Raw genomic sequence first — 27,415 nt, 5'->3', positions numbered from 1 at the left:
AAAACAAGGCATTTGTTGTTCTGCAAGCTCTTGTCTTTAAACTGTCACATTCGTAGTTTGTTCTCCCTTAATCTCATTAATGAAGAATCTAGTTGAATTTGTGACCAATTATTTGAGAAACAATCAAGTTTTAAGCTGTTCTCTAAAACATTTTTGCACTTTGAAACCTCGTTTGTATAAATGATTTCAGATTTTTTGTTTTTTGGCATTTTATTTTTTTTGTCATATTAGTACATATATTAGCTGAGCATATAGTCATTCAAATTGAAAACTTTACATGCCTTTTTCAAATACTTTTTACTTGAAATTGTTTTCTATGTGTTGTTTCATTAGTTGCAACAGTTGCGCAAATTTTTTGATCAATATTACTAAAATTATTCACTCTAAGCACAATAATTCAAATATAACGTTCAGTTGGTTGTGGCGGTTGTTTAATAATTTGTCATTCCTTCAAGTCGAATTGTTTTTTTTTCTGAGAAATAGTTAAAGCTAATTCTCAGAAAAATAGACTTACGCTCGAGGAATTATACCCTGTTTTACTAACAAACCAACTTAGCTCACAAAAGCATATAGTTTATTGAATTATCGTATAACTATTACTTCACCTTCAACATTTTCTATATATGGGAAGTGTGATTTTTGCAGTGCTGCGGACAGCCTGAACATCTACAATATTATCATACAGGTAATAGTTACTCATAATCTCGATTTCCCGAATACTTTTTCAATTAAATCTTGAATGGATGGCTATCTTATTGTAAGATTCTGACAGAAAGGATCTTGCAAGAATCTAGCAGAAATCTTGCAATTAACCTTTCCAAATCGAACGGGGAAATAAAAACCCCAGGACAATTTTTAACAAAAGCTTGCCTGCAATGTGCGCAGGTAGAAGGATTTACCTGCACAGATTTTAGCAAGACACAGGCCCATTATCATGTGCGCAGTTCATGTAAATAGTTTCACTATGTTGAAACAGAGCTCAGATCTTCCTTGACTTATACTGAACAACCGGACTCCAAGATTGGAACTCCGAGTGTTCCAAGATCCCGGGTTGGAGGCCCAGTGAATCCCATCGATGGATCATAGAAACTTTATAAAAAGTCTATCGATGGGTCATCAATGGTTCATTACCACTTTTTCTCTGATCATAGAAAATCCATCGATGGGAAACCTCTGTATTTCACTGGATCATAGAAAATCCATCGATGGGAAACCTCTGTATTTCATTGGATCATAGAAAATCCATCGATGGGAAACCTCTGATTTTCACTGGATCATAGAAAATCCATCGATGGGAAACCTCTGATTTTCACTGGATCATAGAAAATCCATCGATTGGAAACCTCTGTATTTCACTGGATCATAGAAAATCCATCGATGGGAAACCTCTGATTTTCACTGGATCATAGAAAATCCATCGATGGGAAACCTCTGTATTTCACTGGATCATAGAAAATCCATCGATGGGAAACCTCTGTATTTCACTGGATCATAGAAAATCCATCGATGGGAAACCTCTGATTTTCACTGGATCATAGAAAATCCATCGATGGGAAACCTCTGATTTTCACTGGATCATAGAAAATCCATCGATGGGAAACCTCTGATTTTCACTGGATCATAGAAAATCCATCGATGGGAAACCTCTGTATTTCACTGGATCATATAAAATCTATCGATGGGAAACCTCTGATTTTCACTGGATCATAGAAAATCCATCGATGGGAAACCTCTGTATTTCACTGGATCATAGAAAATCCATCGATGGGAAACCTCTGATTTTCACTGGATCATAGAAAATCCATCGATGGGAAACCTCTGTATTTCACTGGATCATAGAAAATCCATCGATGGGAAACCTCTGATTTTCACTGGATCATAGAAAATCCATCGATGGGAAACCTCTGATTTTCACTGGATCATAGAAAATCCATCGATGGGAAACCTCTATATTTCACTGGATCATAGAAAATCCATCGATGGGAAACCTCTGTATTTCACTGGATCATAGAAAATCCATCGATGGGAAACCACTGATTTTCACTGGATCATAGAAAAACCATCGATGGGAAACCTCTGGTTTTCACTGGATCATAGAAAATCCATCGATGGGAAACCTCTGATTTTCTCTGGATCATAGAAAATCCATCGATCGGAAACCTCTGATTTTCACTGGATCATAGAAAATCCATCGATGGGAAACCTCTGTATTTCACTGGATCATAGAAAATCCATCGATGGGAGACCTCTGATTTTCACTGGATCATAGAAAATCCATCGATGGGAAACCTCTGTATTTCATTGGATCATAGAAAATCCATCGATGGGAAACCTCTGTATTTCACTGGATCATAGAAAATCCATCGATGGGAAATCTCTGATTTTCACTGGATCATAGAAAATCCATCGATGGGAAACCTCTGTTTTCACTGGATCATAGAAAATCCATCGATGGGAAACCTCTGATTTTCACTGGATCATAGAAAATCCATCGATGGGGAACCTCTGTATTTCACTGGATCATAGAAAATCCATCGATGGGAAACCTCTGTATTTCACTGGATCATAGAAAATCCATCGATGGGAAACCTCTGATTTTCACTGGATCATAGAAAATCCATCGATGGGAAACCTCTGATTTTCACTGGATCATAGAAAATCCATCGATGGGAAACCTCTGTATTTCACTGGATCATAGAAAATCCATCGATGTGAAACCTCTGTATTTCACTGGATCATAGAAAATCCATCGATGGGGAACCTCTGTATTTCACTGGATCATAGAAAATCCATCGATGGGAAACCTCTGATTTTCACTGGATCATAGAAAATCCATCGATGGGAAACCTCTGATTTTCACTGGATCATAGAAAATCCATCGATGGGAAACCTCTGATTTTCACTGGATCATAGAAAATCCATCGATGGGAAACCTCTGTATTTCACTGGATCATAGAAAATCCATCGATGTGAAACCTCTGTATTTCACTGGATCATAGAAAATCCATCGATGGGAAACCTCTGATTTTCACTGGATCATAGAAAAACCATCGATGGGAAACCTCTGATTTTCACTGGATCATAGAAAATCCATCGATCGGAAACCTCTGATTTTCACTGGATCATAGAAAATCCATCGATGGGAAACCTCTGTATTTCACTGGATCATAGAAAATCCATCGATGGGAAACCTCTGATTTTCACTGGATCATAGAAAATCCATCGATGGGAAACCTCTCTATTTCACTGGATCATAGAAAATCCATCGATGGGAAACCTCTGTATTTCACTGGATCATAGAAAATCCATCGATGGGAAACCTCTGATTTTCACTGGATCATAGAAAATCCATCGATGGGAAACCTCTGATTTTAACTGGATCATAGACAATCCATCGATGGGAAACCTCTGATTTTCACTGGATCATAGAAAATCCATCGATGGGAAACCTCTGTATTTCACTGGATCATAGAAAATCCATCGATGGGAAACCTCTGATTTTCACTGGATCATAGAAAATCCATCGATGGGAAACCTCTGATTTTCACTGGATCTTAGAAAATCCATCGATGGGAAACCTCTGATTTTCACTGGATCATAAAAAACCATCGATGGAATTTCACTGGGCCATAGAAAATTCATCAAAAAACGTCAAAATTGATCGGAAAAACGTCAAAATAGGTCGAAAAACGTCAAAAATAGGTCGAAAAAACGTCAAAATTGATCGGAAAAACGTCAAAAATGGGTTGAAAAAATGTCAAAAATAGGTCGAAAAAACGTCAAAAAAAGGTTGAAAAAACGTCAAAAATAGGTCGACAAAACGTCAAAATTGATCGGAAAAACGTCAAAAATAGGTCGAAAAAACGTCAAAAATAGGTCGAAAAAACGTCAAAAATAGGTCAAAAAAACGTCAAAAATAGGTCGAAAAAACGTCAAAAATAGGTTGAAAAAACGTCAAAAATAGGTCGAAAAAAAGTCAAAAATAGGTCGAAAAAACGTCAAAAATAGGTCGAAAAAACGTCAAAAATAGGTCGAAAAAACGTCAAAAATAGGTCAAAAAAACGTCGAAAATAGGTCGAAAAAACGTCAAATTTGATCGGAAAAACGTCAAAAGTAGGTCGAAAAAACGTCAAAAATAGGTCGAAAAAACGTCAAAAATAGGTCGAAAAACGTCAAAATAGGTCGAAAAAACGTCAAAAATAGGTCGAAAAAACGTCAAAAAAAGTTCGAAAAAACGTCAAAATTCATCGGAAAAACGTCAAAAATAGGTCGAAAAAACGTCAAAAATTGATCGGAAAAACGTCAAAAATAGGTCGAAAAAAACGTCAAAAATAGGTCGAAAAAACATCAAAAATACCCAAACAAGCAAGTGTAAATTCTAATATTTCCCCCCACCGGAGTAATACCCTCCCCCACCCCCCCACAATTTGTCGGTTTAATTCTCGATTCGGTTATTTACACTGCTCTCCCTCCTTCCCTCCCTTCCTCCCTCCCTCCCTCCATCCCTCCCTCCCTCCCTCCCTCCCTCCCTCCCTCCCTCCTCCCTCCTCCCTCCTCCCTCCCCCCTCCCCCTCCCCCTCCCCCCTCCCCCCTCCCCGCCCTCCCGAGATGCTCTTTTTAATGACACGTTCCGGAAAAGTTTGAAAACAGTACTTTTAGGGGCACGTAACTGCATTTTATTAAGAAAACTGGAAAACATGTGAGATTTTCGATATTTTCATTTTCATGGATTTACTTTGATCTATTGATGGGAATATTGGTTTTCTATGATCCATCGATGGAAACTTAGGTTTTATGAAGTTTCACTGACCCATCGATGAATCTAGAAGTTACTATGAAACAACAAGGATCCATCGATGAGATACACTGGGACTCCAACCCGGGATTTTACATATGCTTTGTACTAAGAAATGAAGTACGGGCAGTTATACTGTCCAGTTATACAGTTAAGTAATTATACTGAACAACCGAACTCCGGGTATATTCTTAAGACAAATTAATTTGCGTATAGACCACCCGGATTACCGATTATACAACTTTCTTTGATTTCGTACTACGTCATGTATGATTTGTATGAGTTCTTGGTAGTCACACAAGGATCATATATGATTTCCTAGAAATATATGATTTTCCTGATTCGCGGTTGCCTTACCGAAAAAAAACAATAAAAATACAAACAATAATGGTAAAAGATTTATGAAAAAAGAGGTACTTGGCATTCATACTGGGTTCATATAGGATCATATATGTCAACCAAGCAGACAAAAAACTGTATGAGTTGAAGTTGCAATAACTTAATACAGTTATCTTATTTGATTTCTTAATACAAAGCATATGTAAAGTTTAGGACTTTCATAAAAGGATCATTGACTTCACAAATTTAAACGGTAAACATAAGTGCTACAAATGAAAGCACTATGGTAAATAAAAGTGCTATGACTAATATTTTTTCACTAATGTGATCTTAAATATGTAAATGGAAGTTCACAACAAGACTTAAATAAGACTACCAACTTCATTTATAGAGTTCCTCTGATAAACTTTTTGAATTGAGGCTAAGCAGTGTCGGGTTTGTCCAGATGAGAGTCGCAAAGGTTATATCGACCACAATTTGATTTTGATTAGAATTGAACCTCATCCCCACGAATTAAGTACGACTGAATAAACGAAAACTACACGCTTTTTTCACTGAACCGATTCTAAATTTAACAGAATACTGTCTAAACTCTTCGAGTAAGACTTAAGCAAATGTACTCAGAACCAACAACAATACTTAATATGCTGAGATAAAGGTCCAGTTAGTTTTCGGGGCATGAAGATCTAAAGTTTCGAACCAGGAGCGCCCTTAATTTTAATGGCATATGCATATGTTTTCTGAATCTTGCATGCAGTCTTGTTAAAGAGTACATACTACTTCCAAAAGTCTGCTTGCAAGGTTCTTGCAAGATTTGAAGCATTTTGCAAGAATCTTGCCTACTAACTCCATTGTGCTTGCAACATTCTTGCAAGTTTATTAATCCATCTTGCAAGTTTCTTGAAATATTTTGATTTTCAATTTTTTTTTATTGCTTCCGACTTTTTTATTAGTTCACATTCAGATTAGACGACCTCTTAATGAACTTCATTAAGAGCTCGTCTAATCTGAATGTGAACTGATAAAAAAATTGAAAGCAATAAAAAAAATTGACTTGAGTCAGAATTGCGTTATAAAGAAAGGCAAAAATTGTGAATAGATTCCAAAATAAATCGGTGATATTGATTTATTGATTTGGAATCTATTCACATTTTTGACTTTTTTACAACGCAAATCTGACAATCAAAACGCAATTCTCAGAATAAAAAACTACACTCACAATTAAACCAATAAAATATACAAAAATTGACATCATGGTGAATTTGGTTACGATTGACATATAGACTTCTGAAAAAGTATACTAGGATTTTAGGCATTCCTTCTCTGTAATCATGTTTCGCTATGGTACTAAAAAGTGCTAATATTTATGAATGCTCGTAACCCCATATTTGAACTATAATTACGACTTAAAAGTAGAATGTCGCCACAAATTTGTTACATCGTTTAATTTTGATCGGTTGTGCCTTTTGTTTCAACAACGTATTAACTTAGCTTGGGGTAACCGTATTCGAAAGTGATCTCTCTATTGGCTGCGTAGGTAGTAACCAAAAGATGTTTTAAGAGTTTAGTGTTCAAACGATTTAAAAAGGCTCAAGTAAGATGTATTGATCTTGGTTTATGCTTGTGTTGAAGGTTTTGAATTATAGTTCAAACACGTTCATGCAATATCTAAATCAATTCATTGAAAAGAGTGCTGTTGTCAGTTCTACAATTCGGCAATCTTATGTTATCAAATTACAATTTGTTTTTTGTTGAACATTTTTCGACGTTTAATTTCACTGTTCAGATTTTCAATTCAGCTGTGTCTTTTTTTAAGCTAGCGCTTTCTTCTCGTTTCGAAAAAAATGAGGAGTTTTATTGTGAAATTCCTCAATCATGTATCAGTACATTATTAAATCATTATTGTTTTCTCGAGTTGCTTGTTCATTGTGGTATATGGACGCTAAAGCTACAATAAGCAAAAAATGCCTAATTGGGGTAAAAATGGTGAACCATTAGTTGAGGATATTACGCTTTGTGACGTTTTCTGGCGTTAAAAAGGTGAAAATTTTAATTAAACGCCAACAAAAACGCAAATCTTACGATAAACCATTACTGAAAATACACACTCAAGGCTCGCGGTTTTTAATCATGAATATTTAATTTCTGTAAGCAATAGTAAATTTTTTGTTTCAACCAATTTTTTGACAACAAAATGCTAGAAATCCCCCTATTACAACAGAATTTTACCAAAATTTTAACATAAAGTGGATTTAAAAAGAACAGTGTAATACTGTAGTAAATGGAGGAGTTGGGACTGACGTTCAGAATATTAGAGGCTCCAATCAAGTTATCTAATTTCAATTTTGTAAGAGTTCCAGTTAATGTGGATATTTGAAAGTTTAACCTTTACAAATATAAAATTGAGCGGTGATAACAAAAAAGTAACCAACACTACAGGATTGCTTGTCTTTCTCCAACTCAGCATTACTGTAAAATGAGAGCTGAATGTTTAATTTTCAGTTTTTTTCATGTTTCAAATACTGAAATGTTACCACACGAAAGAGAGCGCAGAAAGATGCAGCAATATAAAAACTGTACTTCATGGAAAAAATTTTGGGTAGGTGATTGACTCTTTTTGAAATCCGGTTTTGTAATTGACAACACGTTGTTAATGAAGAAGCATTCAAAGTTGAGTTAAACTTTTGCTTGGCCTTGAAATTCTCTTCATCGTGAACCGCTCGGAGTTGATTGCACACTATGTTGAAACCATAAATGCTTCCTTAAAAAAATGAAGTGTGAATGAAGGCTGATAAAGTGTACAAAAATACATTGTTGATTAAGAGAGAGAAAATAATGGTAGAAGTTTCTTGACTTAATTGATTCGTAAAACTTTCCAAACATCATTTTCCTGTTATGAAACTCTGCAATCAACTATCATCAAGAAAATTTTTCTCCTTAATAATCGAATTACACGCACATGACCCAAATTATTTTGTGGTTTTTGATTTTAGCCTTTGCCAGTTTTCCATTCGAAATAGAAATCTAATCGAAAGTTTTGTTTTTAAGAACTTGCTCACAGATGCGAGGAAATCAAATTTGTTTTCTGGAAGATAAAGAATTTCATGGTTATTTTTAAGTAATAATTTTTAGTTGTTAATCGAATGTATTAGAATCGTGCCTTATAGAGGTTCAACGGTACAATAGAAAAAAAATTCACAAGCTAAAAAACCAAATCAGTGCAAAAAAATCAGATCAAAACTTTTTGCGGAATTTTTCGTAGGATTTGCTGTTTTTAGTGGTAAAACTTTTTGCCGACTCCGGTTTGCAGCAATAAAGTAATCCCTTTCACCCCTCAAAACACAATATTGTAAAAACTGCTAGCCTCTGAAAAACTTCAGCCCATAAAGTTTGCCTTTAGGAGGATTTGAATACAAAATAAACAAAACGGTAGAAGGTAATGAGGTTGAGGAGAATATTACTAACACACAGTCTGTCTTAGTTTCAACCTGAGAATCGCAGAACTCAATTCTGATAAGAAAAATCTCACCGCTAAGAAAAATTATTGAATTTTTACTGATAAAAGTAGTCTATTGAACATTTTTTACTACATCAACTGCAGGAAGAAGAGAACGCTGGGTGAAGTAAAATTGCTTTCTTTTCCATAGTTCCCTAAACACCTCACCTTATTTTATCGCACACGCATGTGTGTGTGTGTGAGAGAGAGGAAACAGATAAATATTGAGTGTTATTAAATACAATGTATTACCCGGGAGGTAATTTCAGTTTTTTTGCAAACCATAGTTTTATTGAAAGTGCCCATACAACATTTTTCCATTTTTTTTCTCTATGTTGAAATACTCAAGGTTCAGATTTTTATGAAGGCTGATAAAAATAACGCTGCTAGGAAGGATGTTATTATTGAGGGATTTCTTGACTCTGTTAAGAATAATGATAGTTTTCGTTTGACTTCGCGGACTTCTCTAGCGTGTTTCGAAACCCTGAAGGCAACAACCAATTTTGAGAATTGCACCCTGTACGACACACACACACACACACATACACACACACACACGCATACACCTGAATCGTTTTCATTTGTCTTCGTGAAAATATTTCAGGTTTTTTAGCTACTTTTTAAATCTTATATTAAGCAATTGATTTTTTTGAGAGAAAACAAGGTAGTGAAAGTGGGTGATTGGGTCACTGAATGCCTGAACAAAACATATCTTCTTGTAATTTCATTTTTAGAAGAATAAAAAAACTTTCGAGGCCTCAATGCTGTCTTAGAAATATTTTGTCATAAACATAGTTCGATTTATGCGCAGTTTTTGTTTATGAGAAAAAAATCAAATCAAAAAGAGTCATAATAAATGTATACAACTTTTGTCAGTACTTGCATTTTGCTAAATCAAAAAATAACGTCGCTAATCTAGTCTCATTTTACAAAAATTGTTTCTACTAAAGTATTCTTTGAGAGATCTATTCTTTTGTTTCTATACATAGATTTACAAAAAGTGCATACTAGTAACAGCGTGGCTTTTGTTCCGTTTTATATACAGCAGTTACAGAAAAGTGCTCAAATCTAACACATTGAAACGCCAATTGTGTTTTTTTTCTGCTTGTGAACGACATTTTGAAAATGCAAGGCAGAAATATATTTTCAGGGAAATTTGTGTAACCAATATATCCCGCTTCATAGAAAAACACTGTTTTGACAGAAGCGCGCACCGCACCGTTTTTCTTCAATTCCGGTAAGTTAAAGCTTGAACGATTACACTTCAACAAATAGCAAGAATTACATTTTTTACAAACTTTGCAGGAGGAACTATTTCAAAAGTATTGAATTTTTCAGCATTTACAGTTCTTCAACGAAATTGTTTCTTTTACAAATGGGAGAACATTTGTGTGAGGTCATCTTATTTTCTCTTATTAGTGACGGGTCGGAAATTCAAACGGTTCTACGAAGTAATTGCGGCTAAAGTTTGTTCTGAAGAGATTCTGAAACCCAAAAAAAATAATCTCAATTAGATATCAATCAATTAAGACTCTCGGCGAAGAAGACAACTAAATCTATTTGAAGGAAAACTTGAACAATATTTCAGGAGACTATAACCCAGGTTGAGGTCCAGACCACAATCGTCTCTGATCAGACAAAAGAGACCTCTGATCAGACTAGTGTGCGCCGAAGCCCATATTGCGCTCGAAGTGCGCTCGAAGCCGCCTCTGATCAGACAATTTTAAGACCGAAACTACCTCTATTCAGACGAGCTCCAGACCATTGTCCAGACTAAATTGCGCTTGAAATGTTGTCCCAGACCATCATAAGGATGGATGATCTCTGATTAGAACATGATGCCAGCAATGACAAAAATCAGTTCGGCAGTGTTTCTGGTGGTCACACGCATAAATATAGTCAGCGATTATGGGGCAAATTTTGTGGTGCATTGTGAGTTAGAAAATTGGTTGACCATCGGCGAATTTTATTGGCCATTATGTAACAATTAAATTGACCAATTGATTGACTGGAGCAGACCGGTTGCTCAATTGAACGGCAGAATTTAATCGCCATGACCGTTACTCGTTCCTACGTTCTAACATTAACCGTCTGATGTCGCCTCCAATGTCTCTCGGACGCAATTTGCGACAATCATTAGGTGCATTTATAGGGGGGGGGGGGTTGGGTCAACAGGACAACGAATAAAATGGTTGACACCACATTTCGTTTCAACTGGACAACAATTGCACGCGACAACAGTTTATTTTATAACACTCTCTAAGTATTGCTACCTTGTTATTATTTTCCGATGATGTAGTCATGGGCCCATATTGATTTAAAGTGATTAGAAATACCCAAGGCAACGCCATGCAAAAGATTCCAGACCAATCTCACACGCTGTGTGATGTAATCCGAAAAAATGGGCCTGCTATCGCGGCCGTCCACGACGCGCTCCCACCGGCCCGCCAATTAGGACTAAATTGTGTGCGCAAATTGAGAATTTACATGTTTAATTTACTTTTTCTTCAAAAAAATAACATAGAGTCTGCAGTAGCCCGAGTCACCACTACTTAGTAGTCATACAAGGATCATATATGATGTCATACAAATCATAACGTACTTTCTAGTACGATCTTTCGAGCTTTGTATGACTACCGAGAAATCATACATGAAGCTTATATGATCACAGGAAATCATATATGATACTAGTATGATTACCAAGAATCATACATGTATTTTTCATAAATCATTTTCCAATTATGTTTTTTTTTAAATTTTCATTCGGTTAGGCATCACCTTTGGGATTTCCCGGCATCACTTTGTGATCCGCCAGAAGACCCTAGCCTACAATATCTATTGCAAAGTTGGGCACTAAATAAAAGAATATGTCCAAATGCATAACTAAAGATTTGATACTCTCTGAAGCCAGTTAGTACCTACAAATGCTCATTAATAAGAAACATAGAAAAAATTTTTTAGCAAATAAACTCAAAATCGTTTTGTGAATATGTTCAAATTTCAAAGATCTTCTTTTAGTGCATATAATGAGTCAAATGTGGATTGTAAATGCAATATATTCATTTGACATGTCCTCTGACGACATTCTACGCGAATTTGTGGCACCAGTCAACGTTTTATATGTCATATATGACCTTGTATGATTTCCAAGAAATTTTTTCAACCTTGATAGAAAAGGTAATTTAAACTGTTTTTAGACTTTGAAATTTTTTGTATGATCCCCGAATGATTACTAGGAAATCATATATGATCCTTGTATGACTACCAAGAACTCATACAAATCATATATGACCTAGTATGAGTACTAAGAATCACATATAACCTAGTATGATTTAAAAGAATTTTGTAGGATGAGCAACCCGGGAGAGCTAATAAAAAATGACAATGCCGTCTCAACACCTCCACAATTACTCTTGACGACCTCTTCTATTAGAAAAAGAGTATCTGGAGGAACAAGAGTATCTGAAAACCTTGAAAATTTTGACAAATATCGGTGCTGTGCATAACCACAGCTCAGAAGGTGGTTCGAGCCCCATCAAAAAGTATCCTCTTCTCATTGATTAAGAAATTTTTTATATGCTTGAAGTTTTTTCTTTAAATTTTGGTTGTCAAATGGCAGAGCATACTTACCTTAAGAAATTGAAATGTTTATGAAGCTTACTTGCCACGGAGTTAAATCACCGCCTAACCGTGAGCCCAAGTCCAACCAGTAAAAATGGCTGTATATGACAAACGCTTGAAAACTTTTAACACAGAGAGATCAACAAAAACTATTTTAATCACTTCTCTTAAATTTGAACTCTTGGCCTAATGTGTAATAAACTTGTTTCAGTGATTCTCCATTTGAAACCTGTTTAATCGCATTTCTTATTGAATGTTAGCATGACAAAATTTGAAACAAAACGTTGTCATACAAGGATTTTATGAAAATTTGTCTCCAAAGTAAAAAGCTCCTTAAGCAATTATTAAACAAATGAAAGAAATAAGATTATGGCTAACTGACAAATATCACATCCGAGTCGCAAAACGCACATTTGCTCGAGTATATACACTCGACTCGTCACTGTTTTAAGCCGGCAGCCTACATTTTCGGAAAATAGGTAGCAGTTTTTCTCATTTTACAATGCGCGAATACTGGCGACAAGTGTAATTGACTCTAACTCTTTGATCTCGTCATCGACTCTTATCTAGTTTTTTTTATTTTGGGGGATTAGTAGTCAATTTTTGCATTGCTATTGTCGCTAGAATTCGCTGCCGATATTAGCGACGAAGAATGGCAATCTTGTCGGTGATTCTCACATTGTAGCAAAAGAACCCACGAAATGAGTTTTGCCCTCTGATCAGACCGTAGTGCGACTCAAGCATTTCCCAGACCATGTATTTTGGGTCGCACCACGCCACTAATGTGCGAACCAAATGGTCTGATCAGAGCGGTCTAGGGTAAAGATCCTGGGAACAGGTAACGATCCTGCTTTTCTTTAATTATTGGTACGCCGAAAAATGTGCTCCAATTGGACTGTTGAGTGATTGGTAGCCTAAGTTCGGGGAAATTTTTTTCACTTTTATCATATGACATACTCTTGTCATGAAATTTATTCGGCTACTTCTTTTCTACAATTGTCATGAATGGTTTCTCTTTCTCGTTTCACTTAATTTAGTCATCTATACGTCAAAAAATCAGACGAACCTACAAATAGAAAGTTATACAAATATAAGTCATGCGAGTCGAGTCGAGCGCCTACAAATATCGTTTTGTGAACACACATACACACCCAAACCAAGCTCCCTCCCTCCCACTGAAGTATAGCCCTTTTTATTGTATGATGAGGGTTACGTGTGGGAGGGAGGGAGGGGGGGGGTTGCATTTGTAAATCGTGTTATTGTGTTGTAATTTATAAATTTCTGACGAAAAAACTGTAATGATTATTTAGGCTTTACCACATTTCGATATCTCGGCGAATTTATTTGCGGGCATGAATTGCTGGTTTGTATGGGGGACAAGTAGCAGTCTTTATCACAGGATATTAGCGCAATTTCCCTGTCTGCATTTTTTCTCTTTCTTCTTTTATCAGACGCAAGTGTTTTTGTTTTCCTAGATCTGTGAGGTCAAAAGCAATGCCACCTAAAGCCGGCTTGACACCCTACCAGGGAAAATCCAGATGTTTTGGGGAGTTCAAGTGCCCAGTTTGTAACCGGAAGTGGCAAAGTGCAAACAGTTGGGCGAACATGGGTCAGAAATGCGAGAACTGCAAAGTGGGTGACAAATATAAAATAATTGACTTTTATCTAGATTCCTCTGCCAAAATTGTGAAAACTGGCCAAAAATGGTATTACATAGATAATAGTTGTAATTTTTTGCAGCTATTCAATACCATTATAGAGTTGTAAAGAACAAAAACTGCCCAAAATAATTGTGTTTTGCTTAAATAGCGCAATGTTGTTAGGAAAAAAATTGTTTTTTATGGAAGATGTTTGATTTAAGCGAGCAAAATGATGATAAAGTTGCTGGAAATGTAAAACCGAAATACACTGACTGAAGCTGCTAAAAATTTTTTCAAAGTCCTGGTTTTACGATAGGTTGTTTACTGTTTTTACATTCTATTGCCTTCAAACAACGTTGTTTTATAGCTTTTACGCTCTATTGTTTACTGATAACATTATATATTGTTTCAACATTTTATTGTTTTATGATAATTTTCTGGTAATCAGAGAGTCAAAGTTGAATAAAAAACAATTTTTTACATATTTTCAGAATATTTATATGAAAATATGTGAGGGGCATTTTAAATCTCATTTCAACAATTTAAATCTTGCGAACCTGCAATTTTCTTATAAATTACCTTTGGGGAAATAAGGGTGAAAATTCCAAATTTTTTATACTTGAAAAAATCAGTTCTCTATGAGAAGGATATTGTTGCTGTTCAACTTAGCTCAAAACTGAAAAAAAAATTTAAAAAAATATTTCTAAGGCTTGTACTCTGTTTATGTCCCAATTTAAATTGGCCAGTCCTGTTCTTTGAGCAAAGTTTACTTCATGAAAAACGATATGATCAGTTTACCTCCCGCGAGCAAGATTTGTTTATATACGAAATTCCCCGTGGGTACTTGTAGCATTTATTTTGCGTAGCAAGTAGCAACCGATAGGCTAAATGGGCGTTGTGGCAATTGCCTATAAGCTTTCTTATGTATAAATAGTGTGCATACTACTATAATAATTAGAAGTTTTATGATACAAAATTCAGACATTATTCTGCTCAGACCTAATTTTCGGGTATGAGTAACTGTCAGATTATACAGGATAAGTTTAGCCTGGAAAAACTCTATGACAACATAAAATCATGATGAAGAAAAACTGCACACAAAGAAATGAGTATTTTAAAGCTGAAATGTACTTTTACTCTTGAAATGTGCTGGTTAAGCGCTGAAATGCTCTGCGACAAAGTCCGGGTAACTAGTTTGTCTTCAATAATCCATTTTTGTTCATCAATGGTTTTTGACATTTTTCAGGCCTTCATAAAAAGGAATTGCTAGGGTCTGATGAACAAATCTTCAGAGTTGTGTCACGGGACCTTCTCAAAATGAATTGTAGAACAATTTATTTAAATCGATCTCAAACGTTTAATTTGGACACAAAAGTTCTCGAAATTCATTGCTTATAATGTTTTTATCTAACTTGGAAAGCCAACTCGCAAAATTCAAACTGTCAGAACTTGTTTTAGTGAAAGGTGAATGGTTTTTTGTGCATTGAGTAAGACAAATGCTCAGAAACAATTGCTTTAATTAAATTGTTTTTGAGTTTTTTCGACGTTTTTTGCGCGGGTTCTTTTGTCTTGAATGGAGTGGCCAGAACTGCCGTAACTATTGCTGTACTCTGAGTTCCAAATTTCAAAATTTGAGGCACAAGTTCTTTCATAATTAAGACTCAAGCCGACCTGAGAACAATTTTTGCTCATTTTCTTCTTTTACGGTTTTGTAGCGCCGTCTATAGATATAGATGAGCATAACAAAAAAACGGTATTATTTAAAACTGGTTTTAAATAAAGTGTTAAAACTTTCTTAGCGTTTATTTAATTAATTCTCTGCCAATGGTTTTCGCCTTTGAGATGCATAAACGTAAAAACGATAAATATGTATTTCAACATATTTTTTTACGCTACCGGAAGACGATTTTTATTAGATGCCTTCTTGATTGATATCAATAAGTTGTTTTCCATGCAGCCTCTATTATATTATCCGTTCAAACTTTTTGGTCTTCGACTTTAAGAGAAAGCCTCCAACCAGGTAAAGCGGTCATTTTTGATTTCTTTATGTCTTTAATTCCACAAAACGTATCCTATTTCATGTAAAAACGCCTCTGTTGCTTGTGATACGAAGTCAAAGAAACGTTAATAAAAAATGTTTTTGGCTTTTAAATAAAAGGGTATAGTAAATTTTATTATGATAAACATCAAAATTGTTGATAAACTTCACTTCATAAATAAAGTTCTTTCATAATTAGGACTCGTGCCGAATTACGAAAGACCTTTTTCTCGTTTATGTCTTCCACGGTTGTCTATGACCGTCTCTAGTTATAGATGAGCATAAGAGATTAGGGTATTGCTAAAAATTGGCTTTAAATTGGTGTGCAAAAAATTTCTTAGACTTTAGTCAACTGATTCTCAATAATTTTTTCCTCTTTAAGATAGATAAACGTCAAAACGATAAAAATGTGTTTTAACATCTCTTCTGTTTTAATATAACGCAAAACGCTTTTAGGAAGTCTGGTCTTCTCTCTTTTCATTAACGGCCTTCTTGATTGATATCAGTAAGTAGTTTTCCGCGTTGTTTTTATTGTTTATTTGATCAGTTCAAACTGATTTAATTATCAATAATATTTTGTGGACAACCCATTTTTCCGAAATTTCTCATTTTTTTATTATCGTTTTCGATTTTACGTGAAGATCTTACCAAGTTAAGCGGACCTTTTCTACTTTTAGAAGTCTATAATTCCAGAATACACTATTGCTTGTAAAAACGAACTTGGACAAAGAAACTAGTATAACAATTGTATCTCAGTTTAAACAAAAGGGTACAGTAAATTCAAAGAGAAAACACATTCCAATAGTTAATACAATAACACGGCCTTTGTCTCATAAATACATTTAAAAAATTGGCTGGAAATTACATCAACGTTGACAACTTAGTTCAATAATTTGACGCGCATTTCAATGCTCCTTCTTTTTTGGTGAAATGTAGCTTAGGACCTACAACTCATTACGTAACCACTTGGCCACCTTTCTGGCCAAATTGAGATCTTCTAATCCATTTTCATGAGTTGAGGAGAAAGTGCATACAATGCCCCTTACATTTGGCGAGCTCAAATTTTTTCTACAGTTTGGCAGAGACACGGCTTGCAGGCTACCAACGTTAAATCAGAACCACAAATCGCAGCTACTGAGAGTGACTGTGCATGCCAGAGTGACAGGGCAAGAAAATTCTTTGCTTGAAAGCTTCTGCTTCCCAAAAGTGTGACTTTTGTTTTTTTAGGGAAATTTAAGGAGAGGTTTTTCTGTGAAACTTTTTCTATCAGTCACTTCTTGTTATGGCTACAGATTGCAAGTGAACTATTTGCCCTTTTTAATTTAAAAATGGCCTTACTAAGGTCAGTCTTAAAACGTGATAACTTAACGTTTCGGCCTGTAGATTTTTTCAGAATTTTATGGTGCAAGTGCTGAGAAGTTTTTTTTTACGAAGTGAGAATTTGCGATTCTTGACTATCTTATACTTCTTAAAGTTTGAGGCATAAGTTCTTTCATAATTAGGGCTCGTGCAGAATTACCAAAGACTTTTTTCTCGTTTATGTCTTCCACGGTTGTCTATGACCGTCTCTAGTTATAGATGAGCATAAGAGATTAGGGTATTGCTAAAAATTGGCTTTAAATTGGTGTGCAAAAAATTTCTTAGACTTTAGTCAACTGATTCTCAATAATTTTTTCCTCTTTAAGATAGATAAACGTCAAAACGATAAAAATGTGTTTTAACATCTCTTCTGTTTTAATATAACGCAAAACGCTTTTAGGAAGTCTGGTCTTCTCTCTTTTCATTAACGGCCTTCTTGATTGATATCAGTAAGTAGTTTTCCGCGTTGTTTTTATTGTTTATTTGATCAGTTCAAACTGATTTAATTATCAATAATATTTTGTGGACAACCCATTTTTCCAAAACTTCTCAGTTTTTTATTATCGTTTTCAATTTTACGTAAAGGCATCTAACCAAGTTAAGCGGACCTTTTGGACTTTTAGAAGTCTATGATTCCAGAATACGTACCCTATTGCTTGTAAAAGCGAACTTGGACAAAGAAACGAGTATAAAAATTGTATCTCACTTTTGAACAAAAGGGTACAGTAATTTCAAAGAGAAAACACATTACAATAGTTAATACAATAACACGGCCTTTGTCTCAAAAATACATTTAAAAAAATTGGCTGGAAATTACATCAACGTTGACAACTTAGTTCAATAATTTGACGCGCATTTCAATGCTCCTTCTTCTTTGGTGAAATGTAGCTTAGGACCTAAACCTCATAACGTAACCACTTGGCCACCTTTCTGGCCAAATTGAGATCTTCTAATCCATTTTCATGAGTTGAGGAGAAAGTGCATACAATGCCCCTTACATTTGGCGAGCTCAAATTTTTTCTACGGTTTGGCAGAGACACGGCCTGCAGGCTACCAACGTTAAATCAGAACCACAAATCGCAGCTAATGAGAGTGACTGTGCATGCCAGAGTGACTGGGCAAGAAAATCACTCGCCTGATAGCTTCTGCTTCCCGAAAATGTGACTGTTTTTTTATTTTTAAGGAGATTTAAGGAGAGTTTATTCTGTGAAACTCTTTTTATCAGTCACTTTTTGTCATGGCTACAGATTGCAAGAAAACGATTTGTCCTTTTTATTTATAAAATGCACTATTGAGGTCAATTCCAAATATGGTAAATTGCAGTTATTGAATTTTTTTTTGGACTCTATGGTGCTAAAGTTCAGGTATACTTTGTCCCAAGTGAGAATTTGCGATTCTTGACTATCTTTTTTTCTTTTTTTGTTAAACTTTCGATCATTTGAATTGAATTTTTTCTGCGATTCTATAATTTGAAGTAAATTTTTATGGTTATTAATGGTTCCCCGGGGAACAATTTTTACCATATAAGGGAATTACGATTCAGGAGCCTCAGGTATGATCTTTATGTAACCCGAGATATATGGGATTAGCTCATTTAGGAGGATATTAAAAATGATCTTGTTCTGTGAAATCTTTCAAGTGCAACCGGTTTTACCGTTTTCTTGAAGTCAAAATTGCTGCATGCGCATTTTGCTTCGAGCATAGTCTTTTCTTAAGTCGAGGTCTAATAAGGCAGACCCGATGTGGGCTCCTTTTACAGCCTTAAGGTATAAAGAGCTAGGGCTAATTATTTCTGCGCGCGAAGTAGGCTTACCTAAATCTCTCAGACTAACCGACTCTGTAAAACACTGGAGATAAACTTCTATTATTGCAGTGGTAATAAAGTACATCACCGGAGTCAAGAGTATACAAATGTTGTATCTAACTAATGGACTGAATATAGTTAGTGGAGTTCGCTCTATATAAAAAAGAATAGTCTTTTCAGACTCTGATTGGATTGAGGTGTACATCCAGTATTTCTACTGCTACACTAACAGGGCAACTAAAAGATCAGTAATGAAAAAATTTTGTTACAAACCTAGACTCATGTCAAGGACACTGTGACTTCTCGTTAACAAAAGCCCGGCCTTTCACAACAATCATAATCATCAAACTGGACGGAAGTAGCTGACTTCCAAAAACTGTAGCAACAAAATCAAGCGAAACAAAACATAACTGAATTATATTATTAATCAAAACAGTTCCGAAATCATAAGATCTAATTAACCCCCTCCTTGTCTAATAACAATCAAACAATGGTGGGGTAACAACACAAAAAGACAAAGATAAAGATTGCAACATTCAACATATTATCGATATTTAATTTTGCCTATTGCTTTTCGGTTCTTCAGGGGTTTTACCCACCCCGAGGACCCCCTTCTGGTTGGTCGTTTCCCCAACCCCCCACTTGCTTTTCGGTTCTTCTGGGGTTTTACCCACCCCGAGGACCTCCCTTCTGGTTGGTCGTTTCCCCAACCCCCCACTTGCTTTTCGGTTCTTCTGGGGTTTTACCCGCCCCGAAGACACCCTTCTGGTTGGTCGTCTTCCCAACCCCTTGCCTTCTTTCCGGTCTTTTTGGGGGTTTTACCCGCCCCAGGGACCCCTTCTGGTCGGCCGTATTGATAAATTCCGGCTTTTGATAGTTATTGATAGGCTCCGGTATTTGGTAGGTATTGGTTTTGGTAGGTATTGGTAAGTTCCGGTCTTTGGTAGGTATAGGTAGGCTCCGGTATTTGGTAGGTATTTGTTTTGGTAGGTATTGGTAAGTTCCGGTCTTTGGTAGGTATAGGTAGGCTCCGGTATTTGGTAGGTATTTGTTTTAGTAGTTATTGGTAGGTTACGGCTTTTGGTAGGAATAGGTAGGCTCAGGTATTTGATAGGTATTGGTTTTAGTAGGTACTGGTAGGTTACGGTTTTGGTAGGTATTGGTAGGCTTCGGTATTTGGTAGGTATTGTTTTGGTAGGTATTGGTAGGTTCCGGCTTTCGGTAGGTATTGGTATTTGGTAGGTATTGGTTGGTTCTAACACTCGTAGGGCATTGATATCGATAGGTTTCAGTAGGTTCTGGCGGTAAAAACTACTACTGTTACCACCAAACATTCCTGATTTTACTCTGTTTGTCTGAACTACTCTGACTTCTCATTAATGGTTGAGACGCGGTCAACCTCAAACAATACAGTGCCCAAAATGAGTACCAGTTCATCCGATTCCCCAGATGGAGCAATGTTAACTCAACAATCTATTGGTACCTCAACAGCAACCAAGTCAAATGAACAGAAGCGTTTGGAAACCTCTAAACTTATGATCGAAAATGACATCAAACTACATACTGACTACCTGATCGCTGCTATAGACTCCTCAGAAGATATCGAAACTTTAGAGGAAACAGTTAATGAAATCAGGGAAATGCAGCAGAAGCTTGAACCAGTTGTCATTGACCTAATCAGTGGCTTGGAGCCTGATGAACAAGATATTATGTCCAGAGAACACAGTCGTTTGAAGATAGAAATAAAACAGACTCTGACACTATTCCGAAAACACGTTAAAGAGACAAAGAGGCCTCTCCAGCAAACCTCATCTGGTGGATTATCCTTGAACTCCAATGAGAACATAGAAACACATGACAACACCTTATCACATTTACAACAACGCCGGACTCATTTTGTCTTTGACGACACTCTTTCGACTGATCACACCACTCAAAGCAATTCGTCAGCGCCCGCTGAGATTTCGCGTTTTGTCAGTTATGGTTATACTGCACCCGGTGGTACAACTCTACCTGTCAACAATACCTCATTCACCTCAAATTGTAAAATGTCAGCTGCACCCTGCAGTGCATCTCAGCAATCGTTCTCAACTTTTCCTTGCGGATTTACCTCAACTGATAGCAACTCACTTGGACAAAATAACTCTTTTCCATTAACACAGCCAAGCTTCAGTAATATTCCTAACACATCAGTTACGCAGATGTCATTTGCTCCTATACACAGTGCCTCAATATCTACATGCTTTCAAAATTCCGTACCCAAGTTACATGCGGACCATTTTGATGGTGATCCAATAAGCTGGATGAAATGGTACAGCATTTTTCAAGCTACTTTTGACAGAGCACCAATGACATCTTCTGAAAAAATGATTCACCTACAATCACTATTAACAGGTGAGGCGAAAGCCCTCGTCGACGGCTATGGTTGCAACGGTGACTTATACGCTTCAGCACTTCATCGCCTTCAAGAACACTTTGGGAATCCAAAGCGAATTGTAAACGCTTTCCTTGAGAAACTGAATAGATTCAAATCACCCAAATTATCCCATCCAGAGAGCTACACACAATTCTCTTCTTTTCTTTTGACAATGGTGGATACCTTTCAGCAATTAGGATTCGTTCACGACCTTCATTCAACTAACAACCTAAATGTGGCGCTAGCAAAATTGCCCAATCCCGTACGTCTTGAGTGGAACAAATTTGTGCTAGAAAAGGAACCGTCTCTACAGATACTCTCTGACTGGCTTCTGAACTACTCCAAAACGTGTCGAGATTTATACTCTAGCCTCCAAACTTTTCAATCAAGCCACGCACAATCGTCCTGGAAAATTTCTCCGAGTGTACAAAACTACACATCAGCTACAAGTGGATGGAAAACTAATCAATATAAACAGTCAAATAGCAGTTCTAGCAGGAACTTGACAGTTGAAGGCAGGCAACCCCCTGTGAAACTTTGCCCAAGCAATGAAATTTGCCAATTCCTATACAAATGTACCCACTTCCAAGCTCTCCCAGCAAGCATTCGCAGAGAGCACATAAGAAAACTTAGATTATGTTTCAACTGTTTTCGAAACCATCACGTAGAAAAGTGCACTTCCAAAAACGTTTGCCGCAGCCACAATTGCGGTATGAAACACCACACTCTATTGCACGATAGTTTCGCTATTAAGTCAGGTTCAAAAAAGTCTAATGTGAAAACTTTAAATTTACAAGGAACAGGACAGGTAGCCGTTGTTCCTGTACAACTCAAAAACGGTGATGAAGTTTTGGATACTTATGCTAATTTGGACAATGGTAGCTGCCAAAGCTTGTTGCTGAGGTCAACTGCAACAAATCTGAATTTAAACATGAATACCATTGGAAAAATGCCAATTAGTGGCTATCATATGACTAAAGAAATTGATTGTGCACCTGTAAAACTTCAAATTAGACCCTTACAAGGGGAACAGTCATTCGAACAAATAGACGTCGTCGCCGTTCTGGATCTCAATATGTCACCCGTTGATACAAAGAAACTGAATTGCCTCTGTGATTCCTTTGAACACCTCAACCATATATGTTTCCCAGACATAAGGGGACAATAATGTTTCCATCATTCTCGGAGTTGACAATCTAGATCTGATACACTACAAACAAATAGTTAAAGGACCCAAGAATGCACCATGGGGAGTTGAAACCCAACTTGGTTGGACATGCGCTGGAAAAACTGACTTAATCCCAGATGATTGCAATCCAGTTCAATTCACTCAGCTAAACAGCAATCCTAATATGGACAACAGTATGTTCAAGTTGGTCTCCGATTGGATGAAAATTGAAAACTTAGGCATAGCATCATCCAAGAAAGCAATGTCTAAAAATATTGATATTTTAGAAAATACCACTAAACTCGTCAATGGTCATTATGAAGTTGGACTTCTGTGGAAAGAGAACGCCGATCTCCCAAATAACAGATGGCTTGCGGAGAAACAACTTCATCAGCTCAACAATAAACTTTCAAATAATCCAGAATTAATGCAAAAATACGAGGAAACGCTTGAGAAGGACTTGCAGAACGGCTATGTCACAAAAATTAATCAAATTAAAGAACAACCAGATGAAAAGACTTCGTTCCTTCCTCATCACCCCGTGACTAATGAGAACAAACCTGGAAAAGTACGCCGTGTCGCTAATGCATCAAGTGTGTTTCAAGTTCAGTCCTTAAATTCTAATCTTCTGAAAGGTCCAGACTTGCTGAGCAATCTTACCGGTGTAATTTTGAGATTCCGGGAGAACAAATTAGCGCTTTCCGCTGATATTGAACAAATGTTCATGCAGGTAAAGTTAGCTCCCGAAGACAGAAAATTCCTATGCTTCCTTTGGAACAATGATGGTCGTATCGAAACTTACGAGTACACCAGTCACATTTTTGGAGCCACAGACTCACCATGCATTGCCTCATATGCTTTGCGAAAAACGGCTCGTGACAACGAAGAACAGTTTTCAGATGCTCTCAAATTTGTAGAACGCAACATTTACATGGATGATCTCTATGTTTCCACAAATTCACTCGAAGATGCTCAAAAAATACTGCAGGGGAATGAGAAAAGTTCTTTCTAAGGGAGGTTTCAACCTAACCAAATGAAATTCAAGCAGTCTTGAATTTCTTAATTCAATAGAACCTAAAATAAAGTTACATCCGGACAACGCTCTCCCTCAGTACGAAAAGGTACTTGGCTTACCATGGAACGCAGCATTAGATTGCTATGTCATTGAAAGTAAACTACTTCAAAAAATCCAGATTTCAGGCAACAAAACTCAAAGAGTATTACTCAAGTTAGTGGCGTCTTTGTTTGATCCCCTTGGGTTCATAGCGCCTCTAACAATTCGTCTACGAAAAGTTTTACAAGCCGCCTGGAACCATGGTCCAAAATGGGACAAACCCCTTTTACTCGATAACATCCAGGATTTCAGTAGCTTAAGGGAAGAAATTCCGGCATTTAAGGACATCGAAATTCCTAGGAACTATTTCCTAGATAAAACTATTAGCTCAATTGAGCTTCATACCTTTACTGACGCTTCGGAATACGCTCAATCTGCCGTCTCGTACATGCGAATTGAGTACTCGGATCGATCGATCTCCGTTAAATTTGTTATGGGCAAGGCTCGTGTAGCCCCAATAAAAAGGATGACTATCCCCAATCTGGAATTGCAAGCCGCTGTATATGGAGCCCAACTAGCCCAGTTTATAAAAGAAGAACAAGATATAGAGTATTCAGATTGTGTTTTTGGTCTGACAGCACCACAGTCCTGTACTGGCTGAGAACACCTGAAATGCGCCATAGAATATTTGTTGCAAATCGAATAGCCAAAATTCTAGATGTCTCCTCCGCTTTCGATTGGAAGTACGTTTCATCCACAGCTAACCCTGCAGATGACGGAACTCGAGGATATAGCGTTGAGCAAATGACATCAAAATCTCGATGGATTTCAGGACCGTGATTTTTGAGTCAAAAAAGATCTGCGTGGCCAAAACAGGAAATTTTGCATGCTCAACAAGTAAAGGTTGTTTCGTTTTCTTCAGTAAACTCAACTGTGTCAAACCTTGTCGACGCGACAAGATTTAGCAGTTGGAACAAAATAATACGTGTGACAGCAGTCTGTATTCTTTTTGCGGACAAATGTAGGAAACGCAACGCAGAAATGAAGTTAGCACATTACATTAGAGCTTATTTGCACGTTATGCACAATATTCGAAAACAAGATTTTCAATCAGAGTACATGTTGTTGAAAAAAAAACTTGAAGTCTCTGGAAGTAGCAGATTGAAAGCACTATCACCTTTCCTAGACGTGAATAACCTAATAAGAGCACGTGGTCGTCTGACAAAGCAAGTCTTTTGATAACCGCTCGTCATCCCATAATACTTGACGGTAACAATGCTTTAGTTAAACTGATGGTGCAACACACATACGAAGTTAATTGTCATTGTGGTCCCGAGCAGACTAGAAACACTCTCATGGAATACTATTGGATACTTCGCTGTAGAGCAGTTGTTAAACAGACTATACGCCACTGTTTGCCATGTCGTAGAATGCTGCAAGATGTTAGCACCCCCCCCCCCCAGATGGCTGATTTACCCGAGGAAAAATTACCCAAGAAAAATCAGTTTGTCTTTGAAACAACTGGTCTCGATTTCACAGGACCCTTTCCTGTTAAAAACAATGGCAGGTTATCTAGCCGATATATTTTGCTCTTCACCTGTCTTGTTGTTAGAGCAGTACATCTTGAAGTTTCGAATGATCTCACAACAGACTCTACAATCAACTGCATCAGGCGTTTTATTAGCCGCAGAGGAAAACCCAACAAATTCGTCTCAGATTGTGGCAAGTCTTTTGTTGGTTCAAACAGCGCTCTGCAATCTAGCATCGCAGAACTGAAGGAATCAAAATTATTTGCAGCTAAACTACATCTAGTGAATGTGGAGATAGATTGGAAATTTAATCCCCCAGCTGCTCCCCCCTTTTCGGTGGAATTTGGGAGAGATTGGTACAAATTTTTAAACTATCACTTTACAAGGTCATTGGTTCGAGAACTTTAACTGACGAAATTCTGAATACAGTTTCTTGCGAGATAGAGGCAAGCATGAACTCCAGGCCTCTCACAAATGTTCCATATGATATAAACGACCCCTTACCACTGACACCAAATCATTTTCTCCTAGGTCGTTCATCTGTTAACTGGTCTCCTTGCGTCTTCATTGGTAAAGAGAAGAATCTTTCAAAAAGTTGGCGTTCATCACAACAAATTGCAACTCACTTTTGGAATCGTTTCCTACGGGAGTATTTACCAGGTGAACAAGTTTGTTGTAAATGGCATAAGACGTTGAAAAATTTACAGGTTGACGACTTGGTATGGATTCTAGAAGATTTCACCCCTCGTGGCCTCTGGCCTTTGGCTAGAGTCATTCAACTTTTCCCTGGCACAGATGGGATTGTCCGATCAGTTAAGTTGAAGACGTCTTTCGGAGAACGCATTAGACCCGTTGTGAAACTGAGCAAAGTTTTCGCAGAATGAAACCCAAATTGCGGCATAAACAAACAATCTCTTTAAAGATAGGAAATTTAGGGACAACAGTTTGCCCTTCTAAAGAAAAAGTGGCTGCTCATACTTTCAAGGCTTCTGATTAACACGTTACACCCTCTTACGTTCTGGATTGTCATTTACAAACCAGCAGATCGATTCATCACATATTTATGTTCCATTGATCATCCCTTATCACCAGCCCATTTCAACTTGTTATTGGTTTTATTTTCTCGCAGGTCTAAGACCCACCCCTCTTACTTTCTTTTGACAATGGAGGTATTTTGGTTAGTATTTCCGATTATTGATTTCGTTGGCTCGTTTTTAAGAACCACCAGCTTTAATTTGTACCCTTATATTTCATTACAGTCAATTTTTATTTTACTTCTTGTTTCAACTTTACGGATGATTCAACACGCTGCAATCCGACAGTTTTATTCTTTCTTTGCAATCCTGCAAATGGGGCCGGCGATGTCAAGGACACTGTGACTTCTCGTTAACAAAAGCCCGGCATTTTACAACAATCATAATCATCAAACTGGACGGAAGTAGCTGACTTCCAAAAACTGTAGCAACAAAATCAAGCGAAACAAAACATAACTGAATTACATTATTAATCAAAACAGTTCCCAAATCATAAGATCTAATTAACCCCCTCCTTCCCTTATTCAATAACAACTCATGAAAAGACACTGTATTGACCGATGAAAAGATAGTCTCTCGACTAAATTATTGTATGATAAGAACATTCTCGACCCATGAAAAGACATTATATTGACGTCAGCCATGTAATTTGGGTCATTATTGTCCCTAGATGACTTTTTGTGTCTTTTTCTTAAACGAAGTCTATAGCTCGACTATAAGTTCATACTCGGCAACGGTCCCTAATGTGGGGCTATCTTTCTGATTTTGTTTTTTTAGGGTGACTTTGTGTACCCATACAAACAGACACAGCTGTTGAAACCAGATGAAGATCATATCAATCGGAACAAAGACCACCCACAAGACAAATGCCAGAAGTGTCGACAACTGGGACGGCCGTGCAATGGAGGATCTTGGCGTTAAATTTTAACCCCCCCCCCCCCCCCCCCCCCCAGTTTCGACAAGAACAAATTGCGAGAACGATCTGAACAGAATTCTGATAATAGTGAACATAAAGAACTGAGAAATGTGAAATTTTTTGATTAATTGGGAAATTTAACTTGAAATGTTCTGATTTAATAACAAATGTTTGGTTGTTTTTTAATTCAACTTTTTCAATGCTGA

The 27,415-nt window shown here is 36.8% G+C and overlaps 1 protein-coding gene across 2 annotated transcripts; it reads left to right on the top strand.

Annotated features, from left to right (window-relative positions):
* Nucleotides 1–435: 435 nt before the first annotated feature.
* LOC142353279 (zinc finger CCHC domain-containing protein 24-like) lies at nucleotides 436–27,415 on the top strand. 2 transcript variants are annotated; one of them, XM_075405510.1, is made up of 3 exons: nucleotides 436–685; nucleotides 13,727–13,883; nucleotides 27,071–27,415. In XM_075405510.1, exons 2-3 carry the CDS (start codon nucleotides 13,746–13,748, stop codon nucleotides 27,212–27,214), a joined length of 282 nt encoding a protein of 93 aa, XP_075261625.1. In that variant the 5' UTR covers nucleotides 436–685; nucleotides 13,727–13,745; the 3' UTR covers nucleotides 27,215–27,415. The 2 variants fall into 2 exon arrangements, with proteins under 2 accessions (XP_075261625.1, XP_075261624.1); XM_075405509.1 differs by lacking the exon at nucleotides 436–685 and adding an exon at nucleotides 9,720–9,867.

Source organism: Convolutriloba macropyga, chromosome 14, assembly GCF_964194025.1.
Source record: "Convolutriloba macropyga chromosome 14, txConMacr16.3, whole genome shotgun sequence".
NCBI classification, from domain to species: domain Eukaryota; kingdom Metazoa; phylum Xenacoelomorpha; order Acoela; family Convolutidae; genus Convolutriloba; species Convolutriloba macropyga.
Note: the sequence above shows the minus strand (reverse complement) of the source record. Positions and strands in the feature narration are given on the sequence as shown.

Bases quoted from the DNA above. Each gene is read 5' to 3' on its own strand.
- LOC142353279 (XM_075405510.1), top strand. From the start codon at position 13,746: ATGCCACCTAAAGCCGGCTTGACACCCTACCAGGGAAAATCCAGATGT. The intron at 13,884-27,070 runs GTGGGTGACAAA...TTGTTTTTTTAG, and splicing joins AGAAATGCGAGAACTGCAAA to GGTGACTTTGTGTACCCATA.